The 17,868-nt window shown below is 41.8% G+C and overlaps 1 protein-coding gene across 1 annotated transcript in view; it reads left to right on the forward strand.

Annotated features, from left to right (window-relative positions):
* LOC130274205 (transcription factor E2F5-like) overlaps nt 1-17,868 on the forward strand; it is a 39,763-nt gene that overhangs the window by 20,741 nt on the left and 1,154 nt on the right. Inside the window, exons 2-9 of the mRNA XM_056522256.1 lie at nt 3,129-3,238; nt 4,636-4,797; nt 5,501-5,544; nt 7,772-7,836; nt 9,157-9,400; nt 10,837-11,019; nt 11,286-11,330; nt 13,911-14,020. Of these exons, the coding sequence (XP_056378231.1) occupies nt 3,129-3,238; nt 4,636-4,797; nt 5,501-5,544; nt 7,772-7,836; nt 9,157-9,400; nt 10,837-11,019; nt 11,286-11,330; nt 13,911-14,020 (963 nt within the window). The remainder of the gene's footprint in view (nt 1-3,128; nt 3,239-4,635; nt 4,798-5,500; nt 5,545-7,771; nt 7,837-9,156; nt 9,401-10,836; nt 11,020-11,285; nt 11,331-13,910; nt 14,021-17,868) is intronic.

A 17,868-nucleotide genomic window follows, 5' to 3' on the forward strand; every position in this document is an offset into this window, starting at 1 on the left:
TGTTTATTGCCATGGTAGTATTTTCAGTGGGCGTTCATTCATATAGTTCGTTTGTATATACGCACACATAGTTCATTTGGTCTATACACTCAGGGTTTTTATGCTAATGTCAGTTTATTTAGTTCTCACACGTTATAGTGTTTACAGTGCACTTTTGTAAATTCATTGTAGCATCCGCAGTGCATATAGTTGCATAGCATTGGGGCTCATGCGTTCCTCACTTTAGTATTTAAACAGCTGTTGCGATTGGGGCATCATACCTATTATGTCAGCAGGGGGTGGTACTCAGTAGTTTTCTGATACATATTCAGAGTTACAGCCTTACGACCCATAGGTGGTTTATACCTTTTATACCTGCCACGCCTGCAGGGAGAAACATGATGTAGTTGCTGTTATTGATGCGTTTTTAGAACAATATCACGACACATAGGTGGTGTATACCCATTATGCCTGCCACGTCTGCAGGGGGGTACATTGCATAATTGTTGTTACTGACACGCATTCAGAACAACAATATCACGACACATAGGTGGTGTATACCCATTATTCCTGCCATATCCGCAACAAAATAAAAAAAAAAGGGAAAAATTTGCTTCAGATCAGTGCTTTCTAGTTATTGTACAGTAAGACAGACATTGTATGTATAAATTCATGTGTTGTATCATACATCAGTGCTTTATGCAATTATATAGTTGTGCTGGGCTTATGTGTGGAAAAGTTGCTCTGTGCATCTGATCATATAGTTTATTCAGTGCATATGCTCGCTCGTACAGTTTATTCTAGCCACATGTTCAGTTTGTTCGATGCACGCGCTTAATGTTTTGTACATATGCCTATATAGTTTGTCTGTGTATACGGTCGTGGGTTGTTTGTGCATGCGGTCGTGGTGTTAGCGAGGTACGTATGGCCTTGATGGTCGTGCCGAGCCCTTGTTCTTACTGTCATGGTGTACATATGGGTCAAGAAGTCATGCTAGACATACATTTAGATCGTTCATTTTCGGTACACATTCATAGGTTCATTAGGCACACACGCTTCATGATTTCTTACTGTGCTATGTTATGGTGTTTAGACCATACACCCATGTCTTTGACACTGCGCAGGTTTTATGGCATTGGGCGAATCTGTGCATGGATAATCCGGTGGGTCACCATTTTGTAAATATTAAGTTGTGCATATGTGAATAGCTGGGGTTCGGTCTATTAAGTGCCGAGTTGCCAGGTCTAGCATGGTTATGACTTGTTTCAGCTTTAAGTTCGGCTAGACCAGTCACGTTTACAGGTCAGCCCGGATACAACCTGACATGACTTCAGGTTGGCGACAATGTCATCATATACGTTGTGTTATTCAGCTGTTGGGCTATGCACAGGAATTTAGCTTTACTTTTCCATTGTGAATTGACACGTCTATAGGCCAATCATGGTTACAACCTGTCTCGACTTAGGTTTACGTCAATACTAGTAGTCATACATGTTGGTCGAAGCTTTTAATTTGGCTAGACCAGTCAAGTCTACAGGTCAGTCCGGATGCAACCTGACACGACTTCAGGTTGGCGATAACTCCTTTGTATATGTTGTGTTCAGCAGTTGGGTTAGGCCTCAGGGATAGTTTATATATTCATTGTTAATAGGTCTGTCATGGTTACAACCTGTTTTGGTTCAAGTTGACGGTCATACTATTAGTTACAGATTTGGTCGAACCTTTCTCTTATTTCGGCCTGTCACGTTTACAGGTCGGTTCAGTTACAACCTGACACGACTTCAGGTTGGCGTCACGTTCTGGGTGGTTGGGTTTGTTCGTCTCGGCTTAGATTGACGATGATAGTAATCACATGTTGGTTGAGTTTCATTGTCACGTTTGCTGCATAAATGGTTTCATTGCCGGACATATCCACCTGTTGGTTATATTGATAACCTCACACAGGTTTAGGTTGGCGATTAGGTAGTCATTTGTATACACATTGTTGGCACTTTAAGGTGTGCATACAGGCATAGGGTTGTTCAGAGTCTTTCCACGTCTACAGCTCACAGTAAGCATTCCAGGCTGCATGTTGGAAGCTCACACGATATTTTACATTAGAGACCCAGGGGATGTCTCACACGCTATTTTATTCCTATTTGCATTCATCGGGTTTTGCCACTCTTCTTTACATCTAGCATAATACTATCAAAGTGTATCTGTCAGGTATCCAGCTTAATATCACGTTGTCTTGCTTTGACAAGGCGTCATTGTTTGAGTCCCATGCCATCGAATCTGCTCTGAAGTGTGCGCAAAGAGGGAGGTTCACAAGCCCTCTACCCATCAGCCCTGGCAGCTGGTTTAGTTAGTTGGTCAGTTGGCGCTTTAGGTGATTCCCCAGTAGGACATCAGCACAGCTTAACATTAGTAGCCGCGCTGTTCTTGAGTTGTCAACGTTTTCTAAGGTTCAGGGGAATTACATGTAGGTGCATGGCCGTAGTTACATTAATTTCGTTAGGATGCAGGTTTTATACATGGATATTGTATAGCAGACGAATGTCATTGTCCGGTCAGGGTGTCATCATACGGCATTTCCCAAGTCCTATGAGTGATGATCAGCTCGAGTGGACTATCTTTTGCTTCAGCATGTTTAGGATCCATCGGGATCAGCCGCTGCTATTTTTTAGGGGGCGGTACTCACTACTATGTTGTTTGTCTAACACGTATGTATTCTTGTCAAATCCTTTTGTAGTGATTCGTCCATTATATCCAGTCATTCTCTAAGCATTGGGGCTGCTGCACCGACGTCACGTCATGGTGGCCAGCATACGTGGTTAAGAAATCGGGGTGCTGGGAGTTCAGTGCTATGTGCACTATACCCCTGTTCCATAGTCAGTGTTGCGCGATGCATTTCAGTCTTTGGTCACGTGGTCATTACGCACATTGATAGCGCTTTGTTCTCATTATGAGTTTTGCCCTCTATTTTTCAGGTGTAATCCTACGCGGCAGTATATGGCATAACAACTGCCTAGATAGGTTACAGGATTTAGTAGGGAATAGGAGTTTAGTTAGAGGTTCAGTTAGGTAGGCTCGCTATACGATTGAGCACCGACCACAAATATATAATTTTTTTTTTTTTTTTTTTATAATTTATTATTTTCTTCTTTCAGGCTGCAGATACTTTGGCTGTGAGACAGAAACGCAGAATATATGATATCACTAATGTCTTGGAGGGGATTGGTTTGATAGAGAAGAAGTCAAAGAACAGCATCCAGTGGAAGTAAGAATATATCATAAACTCTTTGTTCTCGGTTTGCATTAATGTTTGACTTTTCATGTTTCATGTGACTTTTCAGCACATATCCCTCAACAATGGAGTATAACTCATGTATATTGTACAAGATGTACTGTAAAGTTCCTCATAATGGTCTTTCAGACATTAAGGGCACAAAATTGCAAGATAAGACTGAGCAAATCTACCCAGTTATGAGACCTCAAAGACAAATTGAATCCATTATATGTTGGTTCCTCTTAAGGTCTTTGTTATTAGATTTAAATAAGTTATTCACTATCCACAGATAAGTAGCTGATCGGTGGGGGTCTGATCACAGGTACCATGATCCCTTGGAGCAGAGGTCAGTTGTCCGTGCGTTCTGTTTGGGGCTTCTGAACCCTGCCAAGTGCTGATCGCAAGAATGTCCCTGAGCGAATAAACGGAGCACTGGCTGTACTAAGTTGCTGTATTTATTTGGGGAACACTTGACCTGTTTTTGGGGTCAGTTGCGATGTTGGTGATGGACCTCTAACGATCAGCTAGTGCTTATGTACAGAGATTTATTTTTGATATGTAACCTGGGACACACAGTTTTAATCCTAAAAAAGAAAGGTGGATTGGTGTGATTTTTCTGTGTTCCTTGAAAGGGGTATTTGTGCTTTATTAGGGGGACTGCCATCTGGTCTGAGCTATTTTTAGCAGAATTTAGGCGGGGTTCACTCTGTGTTTTGGGCATACAGCTGCCTAATCGGACCCACACCACATCCCATTCATTTAAATGCATCGGCTGGACTCTGATAGTGACTCCAGTCGGCCCATTTTTGCTCCGTATCAGTTTTATTGCTGGCATACTGCGGTTTTCAGTCTGGAAGAAAAATCTGATATGGTGCAGAAATGAGCCGACCAGAGTCACAATCTGACTCCCGCCGATTTAAATGAATGGGATGCGGCTGGTTCTTAACTTTCCCTGCTGGATACAGCAGCCATATACCCAAAATGTAGTGTGAATCCATCCTTACTGATATGCTTTACAGCAGACTTATGGACATAGATGACAATTGACAGGAGCCATCCCATTCAGATGAATTGTAATCTTTTCAGAGGTCTGCAGGGAGGGGGAGGCTGTTCCCTGAGCTATAATGTTAATCTATCTTCCTGGTATCACCTTTCACTGTACTCCTTGTCTGTGCTGTGAAGGAAGGCATTACTGGGAAATGATATGTACAGAACAGGTAGTCTGTTTTAGGCCTAGTGGTCAGAATAGAAGCTGCAAGATTTCATGGTTATTCTAAAATATAGATAGAAAAATGGAAAATTAGAAAAAAACATCACCCAAAAATAATAAATAAAAATGGTTAATGTTTTCTGATGACATTTCTTTTGTATATTTATTTCCCTATAAGGGGTGTTGGTGCTGGATGCAACACAAAAGAAATCCAGGATAGACTGAAGAATCTTAAAGCAGAAATTGGAGATCTGGATCTGAAGGAGAAGGAGCTAGACCAGCAGAAAGTGTGGCTGCAGCAGAGTATCAACAATGTTATGGACGACTCTGTAAATCAAATATATCCTTTAAAACTGCAGTATTTTGAAGAGCCGATATGTAAAATAGAGAATGGTGATAGCAACCAAATGTATTAATTTTTATACATTGTACAGTGATCCCTCAACTTACAATGACCTCAACATTCAATAGTTTCAACATACAATGGTCTTTTCTGGACTATTGTAACTTGAAACCAGATTCAACATACAATGCTATGGACAGTCCAAATCTGTGAAACGTGTCAATGGCTGGAAGATCTGACCAATCAGAATGGGTATTCACTGGTAAAACCCCTGTGTTCACTGAATTCCTGTCTGGTAGTGCCCCCTACAGTACAGGGAGGTATTACATGTTCTGTACTCTTTACCTGTGCCAGGGTTAGCTTCTCCTTTGGACACCAGGTGAGGCTCCTTTTTTACTTTTTTGGGACACTGTGTGTTCTGTACAGGACCCTGAAGAAGCTCCTGTCCTCTACATAGACAGTGATTACAGCTTCCAGCAGATCTTTCTTACTTTTATATGTAAGGACTTACTTTATCTGTATTATTTATCTACTTATTTCCTCACTTTTTCTTATTTTTTGGATGACCTTTTTTTTTTTCTTTGTCACCTTTAATGTCACAGAGGAGAATCTAAGAATTTTTTGAAGGCTTGGTGATTATTATTTTTTTAAACAACTATACCAATATATATTATGCTTCTGTTCCTTAATACAGCCATACATACTCTTTTGTAACCCACGATGACCTTTGCAATTGCTTTAATGGTAAGTTTGCATTTCTATATATTCTCTTTTGCATCACAATGATACGGTAGGTTTCATTTGCAGTAAGAAGTAGATCTACTGGTCTGTTTCTTAGAGTATGTATTTGCTAAGCTGGAGTTCAATATTTTATTTATTTTTACGCTTTGTTTGTTTTTAAACAATTTGAACATTTCCTTTTCATAATATAAATTATTATGACACTTACTGTGTGTATTGTGCCTGACTGCATTCTTCTAATTCTTCTATTTTTTTTTTCTATTATATTTATATTTAGGTGTGTGTATGTATATGTATATGTATATGTATATATATATATATATATATATATTATATACACACACACTCTATAAAAAAATATATATATATATTCGGCCGATAATCACGATTTTGGGCATTATCGGTATCGGCAATTACCTTGCCGATAATGCCCCGGCCCCATTGCTTCCCCCATCCCTGGTTTTATGATTACCTGTTCCCGGGGCCCAAGCAACTTCTTGCTCCTGCTGCGTCCTGCGTTACGCTGTGCGCGACGTGACGTCACCGTCAGTGCGCACAGTGACAGTTCAGGAGGACGCCACCGGAGCCAGATGTAGAGTGGACCCCGGGAACAGGTAATTATAAAACCGGGGATGGGGGAGGCAATGGGGCCGGGGTGGTGCGGCGGGGGGCGGTGGGGGGAGCGGTGGCGGTGATAGGTCTCAGGACCCCCGGACAGGCAGGGGGAGAGAAGCGGGTGGCGTGTGTGTGTGTGTGTATATATATATATTATTTATGTGTGTGTATGTGTATATATATATATAAATTTTATATTGTGTGTGTGTGTGTGTGTGTATATATATATATATATATATATATATATATATATATATATATATATATATATATATATATATATATATATATATATATATATATATATATATATATATATATATATATATATATATATATATATATATATATATATATATATATATATATATATATATAATATATAATATATATATATATATATAGTGTGTGTGTATATATTAGATTATTTATATTGTGTGTGTATATATATTTGTGTGTGTGTGTATATTTATATATATTATTTATATTGTGTGTGTGTATTTATATTGTGTGTGTATATTTATATATATTTATATTGTGTGTGTGTGTGTATATATTTATATATATTATTTATATTGTGTGTGTGTGTGTGTATATAGAGAGAGATGTATATGTGTAAAATATAATATATAATTTTATTATAGTAAATTTGAGTAGCCGTATTAGTCCAGTGATGCAGATGCAAATCATAAAATGTTGCAGTATCTTGTAATACCTTTTTTATTGGACTAACAGCATTTTGTAGAGAAGCTTTCGGGATTCCTCCCTTTATCAAGTCCAAAGCAAATCTAAGCTCAGAAGCAGAAGACACAGGTTACATCTCACAGATATGCAGGGGTTAATAGAAATAAGGAATAGACATAACCCCTGCATATTTGTGAGATGTAACCTGTGTCTTCTGCTTCTGAGCTTAGATTTGCTTTGGACTTGATAAAGGGAGGAATCCCGAAAGCTTCTCTACAAAATGCTGTTAGTCCAATAAAAAAGGTATTACAAGATACTGCGACATTTTTATATAATATATTAAAATTCAAATTTGCATTTACCTTGGAGGGAAGAGAGGTTTCTTTACAATACATTTCTGGTAAAGTTTGTGTGGCAGTCCAGAGTTTTTTTTTATTATTGAACATTGAAATAAAAGGAAAAGTGTAGGGTTAAAACATAAAGAAGGTAAAGCAGCACCATAATTGCATCTGAAGTTTACGTATCTGAAACCTTATCCATCCGGATGTTTAGCAGCAGAAGTATACCTGTAGGTGTGGCATAAAACAGCAGTGATCCTGGTTGGGCCATGTTCACACAGCTGATTTTGTGCGGAATGTCCGCCTGGAAAATTTGAGGTTGTTTTGTAAAATCCTTTTTAATTAAAATTGGTCAACAGGTAAGATCAGTGTTTCCCAACCAGTGTGCCTCCAGCTGTTGCAAAACTACAACTCCCAGCATGCCCGGACAGCCGTTGGCTGTCCGGGCATGCTGGGAGTTGTAGTTTTGCAACAGCTGGAGGCACACTGGTTGGGAAACACTGGGCTAGATAATGAATGGAAGATCACGGGGATAAATGTGGGAAAACGTCTTTTTATAGAAGGATAACTTTAATGTGTGGTTCACTTTACAGGTGACACGCTCTTGGCCGTGCAGGCTCCTTCTGGCACACAGCTGGAGGTTCCAATTCCAGAAACGGTGAGTGTTGGCTCCTTCAAAGACACACAATGTGACAGATTTATCAAAACATTTTGTGGCAGTTTTCGGGAGTGTATTTGCCGTGCGTAGTCAATGTTGTTTTACATTAAATGAAAATACCCGTGAGCACTTACAGCCAAGTCCCAGGTCTATACTGGACAGACAAACAACCTACACATAATAATACACCTGTGCCATAGTCATAGTGCTATATAGATAGAGAATTATATAATTTTAACCCTTACGCATTTAATCAGGGGTTCCCAAGGGATACAATACCAATTCCTCATGGTAGGGATAGAGATGAGCCTGGCAGCTATGGTGCTGATATGTTGCTGGATTAAAACCTTTCTCTGTAAGGCTGCATTCACACAATGTTTTTGCAATACAGTTCCCGTATCAGGTTTTTGATGAAAAACGGATTCCTCAAAACCGGACTAAACTGTATCAAAACGTGTGTACAAATTTCAACCCGTATACAGTTAAAAACCGTGTACAGTTTGAAAAAATGATGTCCGGTTGCATCCGTTTTTAAGAAAAAACAAATGCGTTTTAAATTTTCACTCCATTTTTAAGTTTCACTTGTTTGATTGAAATTCCCAAAAAAAAAAATCTGCAAAGTCAAAAACCGTATAGTGAAAACCAGATGGAACTGTACACACTTACAGTTCTGTACGGTTACCATTGACTCTCATGTTAAAAAAAAAAAAAAAAAAAGTATATGGTTTAATACAGTTTTTCACCCGATGCAAAACTGACACAACCTGATGCATCTTTTGGCATACGGTTTTCAATAGTGAGTCAATGCATACGGTTTTCAATACGGTTCCGTACGGTTTTCACATTGAAAACGTATACGGGAACTGTATTGCAAAAACGTGGTGGCTAACACAGAAAAAAAACTTATGCACTTGGGCATTATATCATTGTTTTCTTGTGTTGTTTGCGCTGTACTTTTTTTGGAGTAGCAGCCTTATTCCCATTATTATACTGCAGGACAGGGTTTGGGGTTAGGGGGTTCATGTCCCCTCCCCATGTTGTGCTTTGCTCATTCATGAGCATTTTTTATTTTTTTTTAATGTCCTTGTTGTCTCAGATAGTTATATGTGCCTGTTTATATAAGAACGATTTATTGATTATTTTCTTCTGGGTGTGCACTTTTGCAGCAATTCTTTTTTCCTTTTGTGTTGTAAAACCTTTCTCTGACAACTCGGTAGAAGGAAGAAGACTTGTTCCTGGGTGACAGATCTAGAACTCATTGCCCAGGGTCTGCAGGGGTTTAAGCGTTATCATTTAGCTAAGTTGTCTTCTTTCTTATAGGGTCAAAATGGACAGAAAAAGTACCAGATTAGTTTGAAAAGCAGTTCTGGGCCCATCAATGTTCTTCTTATAAATAAGGAATCCAGTGCCTCTAAGCCGGTCGCCTTTCCTGTTCCTCCACCTGACGATGTTACACAACCCCAAGCTCAGGCTGAACCATCCAGTATGCAAAGGCCGTCCACACAGAATGACCCTCAACTGAAAGAGGAGAAAACAGATAAACTACCAGAAGAATCTAACACAAGTGAGTAAATTTGATGTGTCAGGGCTGCACAATATATCGCAATTGCATCACTATGTTGATATGCCCACTACAGGCTGATCCAACTTTATGTAATGTCCTTAAAATAAGTCAAAATGAGGCTCAGTAGTGTATGTGTGTGTGTGTGTGTGTGTGTGGCCTACACGTGCCCGTATGACCTCCCTACAATGCCTGGGCATGCTCCTGATGAGGTGGCGGATGGTCTCCTGAGGGATGTCCTCCCAGACCTGGACTATAGCATCCGCCAACTCCTGGACAGTCTGTGGTGCAATCTGGCGTTGGTGGATGGAGCGAGACATGATGTCCCAGATGTGCTCAATCGGATTCAGGTCTGGGGAACGGGCGGGCCAGTCCATAGCATCAATGCCTTCCTCTTACAGCAACTGTTGACACACTCCAGCCACATGAGGTCTAGCATTGTCTTGCTTTAGGAGGAACCCAGGGCCAACCGCACCAGCATATGGTCTCACAAGGGGACTGAGGATCTCATCTCTGTACCTAGTAGCAGTCAGGCTACCTCTGGGAAGCACATGGATGGGTGTGTGGCCCCCCCAAAGAAATGTCACCCCCACATCATTACTGACCCACCGCTAAACCGGTCATGATGGAGAATGTTGCAGGCAGCAGAACGTTCTCCACGGCATCTCCAGAATCTGTCACATGTGCTCAGTGTGAACCTGCTTTCATCTTTGAAGAGCACAGGGTGCCAGTGGCGAATTACCCAAAGGTCCTGCTCGGTGTCTGGCCCCCATACCATCCTCATGGAGTCTGTTTCTGACTGAGTGGACATATGCACATTTGTGACCTGCTGGATGTGGCAGTGCTCCTCCTGCTCCTCCTTGCACAAAGGCGGAGTTAGCGGTCTTGCTGCTGGGTTGTTGCCCTCCTACAGCCTCCTCCACGTCTCCTGATGTACTGCCCTGTCTTCTGGTAGCGCCTCCATGCTCTGGACACTACGCTGACAGACACAGCAAACCTTCTTGCCACAGCTCGCATTGATGTGCCATCCTGGATGAGCTGCACTATCTGAGCCACTTGTGTGAGTTGTAAACTCCGTCTCATGCTACCACTAGAGTGAAAGCACCGCCAGCATTCAAAAGTGACCAAAACATCAGCCAGAAAGCATAGGAACTGAGAAGTGGTCTGTGGCCACCACCTGCAGGACCACTCCTTTATTGTGGGTGTGTTGCTAATTGCCTATAATTTCCACCTGTTGTCTGTTCCATTTGCACAACAGCATGTGAAATTGATTGTCAATCAGTGTTGCTTCCTGAGTGGACAGTGTGATTTCACAGAAGTGTCATTGACTTGGAGTTACATTGTGTTGTTTAAGTGTTCCCTTTATTTTTTTGAGCAGTGTAAAATGAACATATGGTGCCACCATTGCTTCACCTATTTGTTTCTCTGTTTTTTCTTAGATGATGTTCAGGAGAACACAACTGTGACCAGTTTCTGTGAACTTCCAGATTCTCTCCTCTATCCCCCCCTGACAACAGATTTGGCGCCATCCACTGCCAGCGCCAATGACTATCTTGCAATGGATGTCAATAATCTCCTTAAGCCCAATACATTTGACATTGCTAAACTGGATGATACGGAAGGTAAGGGGTTACTGACTTGTTTATACAGGAAGAACTTTAACTGTTTGTCTGTTTTAGGGCATATTCACGCGGCTAATATCCAAATGGTCTTTGCTGCAGAAACTTTGTTAATTTCCTCTGCAAGAATTATGCGGTATCTTCCTCTGAAAACCTATGCACACAAGCCTTTACAATAAAGATGCAGACTATGTAATGGCAGCTTGATATATATCTTCCCTGGCATATATCAACAAAATGTTTAAATATTTTTTTTTATTTTTTTTTAGGTCAGATAAGTGGAGACTTAATTGATGAGCTCATGTCTTCTGATGGTATGTATCATTCTGCATAGCTTTCTTCCAAAATTGTATCATTGGAGACAAGTTGTAATACTACACCAGTGTTTCCCAACCAGGGTGCCTCCAGCTGTTGCAAAACTACAACTCCCAGCATGCCCGGACAGCCATTGGCTGTCCGGGCATACTGGGAGTTGTAGTTTTGCAACAGCTGGAGGGTCTATTAAATGCAATCCTTTGATTGCATACACTGATCAATGTTATGCTATAGCATTGATCAGTGTTATCTGTGAGCTGCTGCTCCAGCCTTGGTCTGAGACATGGAGCAATAGAACGACGACCGGATAGTGAAGAGGAAGGTAAGAAGCCTCCCACTGTCCTCTCAGCGGATTTCACAGCGGTGGTCCCGAACAGCCTACTGAGCTAACCGGCAACTGTTTTCTCCCATTTCAAAGTTGATCTCGATGTCTAAAGGGTCAGTACCTTTGGCTGTCCGGGCATGCTAGGAGCTGTAGTTATGCAGCACCTGGAGGCACCCTGGTTGGGAAACTGTACAGTACAGTGACAGTGCCCCCCCCCCCCCCCCACACACACAACCTACGATGGCCCAGACATACAATAATTTCAACATACGATGCTTTTGTATGTCGGGGCCATCGCATAAACTGCTATCCGGCAGCGCAGACTGCTTCAGCTGCCCCCGGATAGCCATTTAAGATGCTCTGTGTGGTCCGGTGATGATCACTCACCTGTCCCCGGCGCTCCAGACCGTTCTCTTCAGGATCCCCTGCATCGCCGTCACACTCATTCGTCGTCATCACGTCGCCGCGCACGTCGTCCCGTCATCCAATAGGAGCAGCGTGCGCAGCGACGTGATGACGGCGATGAAGAGCGATGATCCCAGGCAGCAGAAATGGTCCAGAGCGGCGGGGACACTCCGGGGACGCGGCGACAGCGATGGAGGGCGACATCCAGGGCAGCGGGACAGGCGAGTATAACTTCCTATACTTTACATTGCACAGATCCCTCAATATACCATGGTTTCAACTAACGATGGTTCATTTGGAACGAATCCCCATTGTATGTTGAGGGACCACTGTACTACACACACGAGGACAGTTTTGGTGATGTTTTCGGGGGGGGGGGGGGGAGGAGCAGCTTTTGTGTTCTAATCCTGAATTAACCCTTTAGGGTAGGGTCACACATACCATATTTTGCTGCTGCATATTTTCCTACCCATTAAAGTCAAATGGTAGTAAAGTCAGCTGCAGAAAATATGCAGCAAAATAGGACACGTGTGACCCTGCAGCCAGTTGCCAGTGAGACCCGGCATGATCAGCAGCTTTAAACCTGTCTGATCAACATGTCAAAAGTTAATGTTAAGTTTAATGACTGTAACACCTTAACCCCTTAAGGACGCACCTCATACCCAGCAGGTCCTGGTTGCTGTCAGAAACCAGGACCCGTGGTTAATACCAGACATCACTGATCGGGCTGAAGTCCGGTACTAACCCTTTAGACATCGAGATCAACTTTGAAATGGGAGAAAACAGTTGCCGGTTAGCTCAGTAGGCTGTTTGGGACCGCCGCTGTGAAATCAGCTGAGAGGACAGTGGGAGGCTTCTTACCTTCCTCTTCACTATCCGGTCGTCGTTCTATTGCTCCATGTCTCAGACCAAGGCTGGAGCAGCAGCGCACAGATAACACTGATCAATGCTATAGCATAACATTGATCAGTGTATGCAATCAAAGGATTGCATTTAATAGACCCTCCAGCTGTTGCAAAACTACAACTCCCAGTATGCCCGGACAGCCAATGGCTGTCCGGGCATGCTGGGAGTTGTAGTTTTGCCACAGCTGGAGGCCACCCCAGTTGGGAAACAATGCTCTAGGACATGTCAACATTTTGAAGTGACAGAAACATTAAGGGTGGGTCCTGTCTGCATCTATGGGACATTTATGGCCTATCCTGTAGATACACTAAAAATCTCCAAGATGGGAATACCCATTTAAAGGGGTACTCCGGTGGAAAATTCTTTAAATCAACTGGTGCAAGAAAGTTAAACAGATTTGTAAATTACTTCTATTATAAAAATCTTAATCCTTCCAGTACTTCTTAGCGGCTGTATACTACAGAGGAAATCCTTTTTTTATATTTTTTTTTTCTCATTCTGTCCACAGTGCTCTCTGCTGACACCTCTGTCCATTTTAGGAACTGTCCATAGCAGGAGAAAATCTCCATAGCAAACATATGCTGCTATGGACAGAGGTGTCAGCAGAGAGCATTGTGGACAGACAGAAAAGAAATTAAAAAAAAGAAAACAACTTCCTCTGTAGCATACAGCTGCTGAAAAGTACTGGAAGGATTAAGATTTATAATAGAAGTAATTTACAAATCGGTTTAACTTTCTGGCACCAGTTGATTTAAAATAAATAAATAAATAAATAAAAAAAAATAAAAAAATCCACCCTAGTACCCCTTTAAGTCTACAGACCATACTTGTGTACGGTAACTGTTCATAGTGTTTTTATGTTTTTTGTAAAAATGTTTTTATCCCATTGATTTATAATGTATACATGAAATATTCAGTATTTTTTTTTTTTTTTCTCTGACAGTGTTTCCACTCTTGCGACTTTCTCCAACACCCGGGGATGACTACAATTTTAACTTGGATGACAGTGAAGGCGTGTGCGATCTGTTTGATGTGCAGATACTGAATTATTAGGTTTATTTCCTACTTTCTGGACTTCTGTCTACCTCCATCTGCCTTACAGTAGCGTTGTGTTTTTTTTTTTTTTTTTTTACACTTGGATTTATAATTTTTAATGTACAGTGAAGTAGATTTTTATAAATACTTTTTTTGTTTTGTTTTTCTGATTAATGGACTTGTTTGTAGAGACAAGTTTTATTTTATTCAGAGACTAACAGTGGCTAACCAGGACTTTACTCAACACCCCAAACTGTGGGTGAATCTATTAGGATTAACTACTTGAGATTCATTTTCTGTTCTGCATGCTGTATGCTCGGGTAAGAACTGTTTCTCAAAGGCATTGCTCACTTTTGAGATACGGTTGTAGTACTTACCATAGTGACATGCATGGGAGATGGTCCAAAATGGACCTGGTGATAAGTCTGTGTTTTTAAAGGTGTATTCTGCTGACCCAGCATTTGGAACATCATGGGGGTCCCTTCTCTGGGACCTCTGCGATCTGTTCTTTTTAGAGCGCTGGGTGTGGGCGGCTGGGGTAGTGACATCATGGCCACACGCCTTGTAATGTCACACCACACCCCCTCAATGTAAGTCTATGGGAGGGGGCGTGGCGGCTGCCACGCCCCCCTCCCATGGACTTACATTGAGGGGGTGTGGTGTGACGTCACAAGGAGCGTGGCTGTGATGTCACTACCCCAGCCGCCCACACCCAGCGCTTTAAAAAGAACAGATCGCAGAGGTCCCAGCGGCGGGAACCCCGTTATCAGACATCTTATCCTCTATCCTTTAGATAGGGGATAAGATGTCTAGGGGCGGAGTACCCCTTTAAACCATATCTGTCTGGTACTCCAATTCTTCCAATCTGAGGGGATCATTATATAGAGGTAAAGGCACTGAGTTTGGAGATACCTTTTTGTGTTATTTGTCAGTATTTCCGTATGAAACCCATTCAGTCTGTGAGATACAAACTCGTACATAGGGTGTATAGGAGGACCCGCAGGCTTTTGTCCTGGCAGCATTTCAACAGCCCTGTATATGGAAATACTCTTTTATATTATTAAATTATATTTCCTGACCAAGATCGCTATGGTCACTCAGGAGAACAGACAGATCTGTCTAAATTCACAAGAGGGATTTGCACACAGAAAATCCACAGCAGATAACGGCACCATGCTACAGATTAAATTTTTTCGCAAATAAGCCTGCATCCTTAAAGGAAAACTGTCACCAGTTCACCCGCACTATAACCCGATACACCGGGAGATTGTGGTGGTCCCAGTGGTCTGATCCCTGTGATCGGACACACATCCCCTGCCCTGCGGATAGGGAAAAGGTTTTCGTAAGCTGGACTACTCTATTAAGTGTGTGACAGATTGCCCCATAAAAAGTATTCTGGATATTTGCAGTAGATTCAGATAAGTGTAAAATAAAAGTCCCTATACTTAAAGGATATATATTTCAGTGAGAAAAAAAAAAATCATATCAACTTGTGCCAGAAAGTTAATCAGACTTGTAAATTACTTGTATAAAAAAAAATCTTAATCCTACCAGTACTTATCAGCTGCTGAAGTGGAGTTGTTCTTTTCTGTCTGACACCTCTGTCCATGTCAGGAACTGTCCAGAGTAGGAGCAAATCCCCGTAGCAAACCTCACCTGCTCTGGACAGTTCCTGACATGGACAGAGGTGTCAGACAGAAAAGAACAACTCAACTTCAGCAGCTGATAAGTACTGGTTGGGTTAAGATTTTTTTTTAATAGAAGTAATTAGAGATGAACGTAGTTACAGTGATTCGATTCATTACGAAACTCGCGGCTTGGCGTTTGCTGACTTTATCTTGCATAAATAAGTCCAGCCTACAGGTTCTCTGCTGGGCTGGAAAAGATGAATACAGTCCAAGGAGAGTCTCCTAGGACTGTATCCATCTTTTCCAGCCCAGTGGAGAACCTGAAAGCTGAACTTATTTATGCAGGATAAAGTCAGCAACTGCCGAGCCGCGAGGTTCGTGACGAATCGAATCACTTTGCTCATCTCTAGAAGTAATTTACAAATCTGATTTCAGGCACCAGTTGATATGAAGTTGTTTTTCACCTGAGTACCCCTTGTGTCTCTGGGGCCCACTGGTCGCTGTTCACCTTCCAGCACATGACCACTGCAGCAGTCACACATGGCGGCCAGGAGAACCAGGACTGGTAGAGGACCAAGAATCTAGCACCAGATGAATCTGTATACAAATCTGTACATTTTATTCTGAATTTGCTGCTCCCAATTTCCCTGTTTCTTTCTGATGCTTTTTTTCTTGTTCTAGTGATTGGTTGGGGTTTGAATACTGAGACCCCAACTGATAAAAACTTTCGATTTGTGACTAGGACCTATCAGAAGGGTTTCTGTTGTTTATAATCTTAGGTACATGCTAAATGCACCTTGTGTTACAGAAGTGGATGTCATTTGATACATCTTTTAGAGTGGTGGATCCAGCATCACGTTGCAGATTAGTAACACTACATCTTTTAGCTCTGGCTGTTTGATTCAAATAGTGTTTCTCCAGCTGTTGCAAAACTACAGCTCTCAGCATGCCCAAACAGCCGAAGTGCTGTCCAGGAATGCTGTGAGTTGTGGTTTTGCAACAGCTTAAAGGGGTACTCTGCTGCTCAGCGTTGGGAACACACTGTTCCGAATACTGGAGCCGATGCTGGGAGCTTGTGACATCATAGCCCCGCCCCTTAATGCAAGTCTATGGGAGGGGGCGTGATGGCTGTCACGCCCCCTCCCATAGACTTGCATTGAGGGGGCGGGGTGTGATATCATGAGGGGCAGGGCTATAACGTCACAAGCTTCCGGCGCCAGCGTTCGGAACAGTTTGTACCCCTTTAAACACACACACTGTTTGGAAATCACTGCTATGGCAATGCAATGCTTGAGTTGGCTAACAAAATGGTGATTCTGGGAAGGCTACTGGTTGACTTTTTTTGTTTAAGAATAGCACTTTGAGTAGTGTGCCTGTCTTGACACCTTATTTACCTGTCTCAGTATGACAAGTGAGTAAAGCACAACAAATCTAAAAGGAGTTTTTCAGTAATAATAAAAAAAAAAGTATCCCCACTCAACAGGATTGTGATAAACTCCACACCACACGGCACGAAAAATGCCAGAGCCAATGCAGACAACATAAAGGTAGAGCAGAATACACATTGCACACCCAATATTGCGTCTCATGCCAGTTAAATTCTCCCCTTCATTTTTACTGAGGCACAAAGTATAAAAAAACTGCCAAAAAAAAAATACTCTGCACTCACTATTGTAGGTGTAATATAAATAAATGTATAAACAGATGTTTCACTTATGAATTTAGTGATTTAAAAAAATAAACGCTTTATCATCAAATGTCTCAAGACACGGGGAGATTTATCAAAGACTGTGTAGTATGTAGAAATGGTGCAGTTACCCATAGCAACCAATAAAAAAAAGTATGCAATCTGGTTGCTATGGGCAACTGCACCACTAATCCTCTACACAGGTTTCAATAAATCGCCTCCTGTGTGAATATGGATCAGTTGGGGTCTTGGCGTCTATTTACGCGGCGGACTTTCCACCTCAAATGAAAGCCCATAGACTTCTATGGGATTCTGCACTCCCATTCAACCTTCTGAAATTCCGCAAGCGGAATTTCAGAAGGTTGAATGGGAGTGCAGAATCCCATAGAAGTCTATGGGCTTTCATTTGAGGTGGAAATTAGACCCCCCCCCCCCCCCATTGGCACAGGCTAATGATTCAGGGTGGGGAAACTCCTTTTTAAAGAGCCCCCCCTCCATCATCTCAAATGAATCTATTTACATTCTCCTCTTCATAATAGGTCTTTTTACAA

The sequence above is a fragment of the Hyla sarda genome, chromosome 5, assembly GCF_029499605.1.
Source record: "Hyla sarda isolate aHylSar1 chromosome 5, aHylSar1.hap1, whole genome shotgun sequence".
Classification (NCBI taxonomy): Eukaryota; Metazoa; Chordata; class Amphibia; order Anura; family Hylidae; genus Hyla; species Hyla sarda.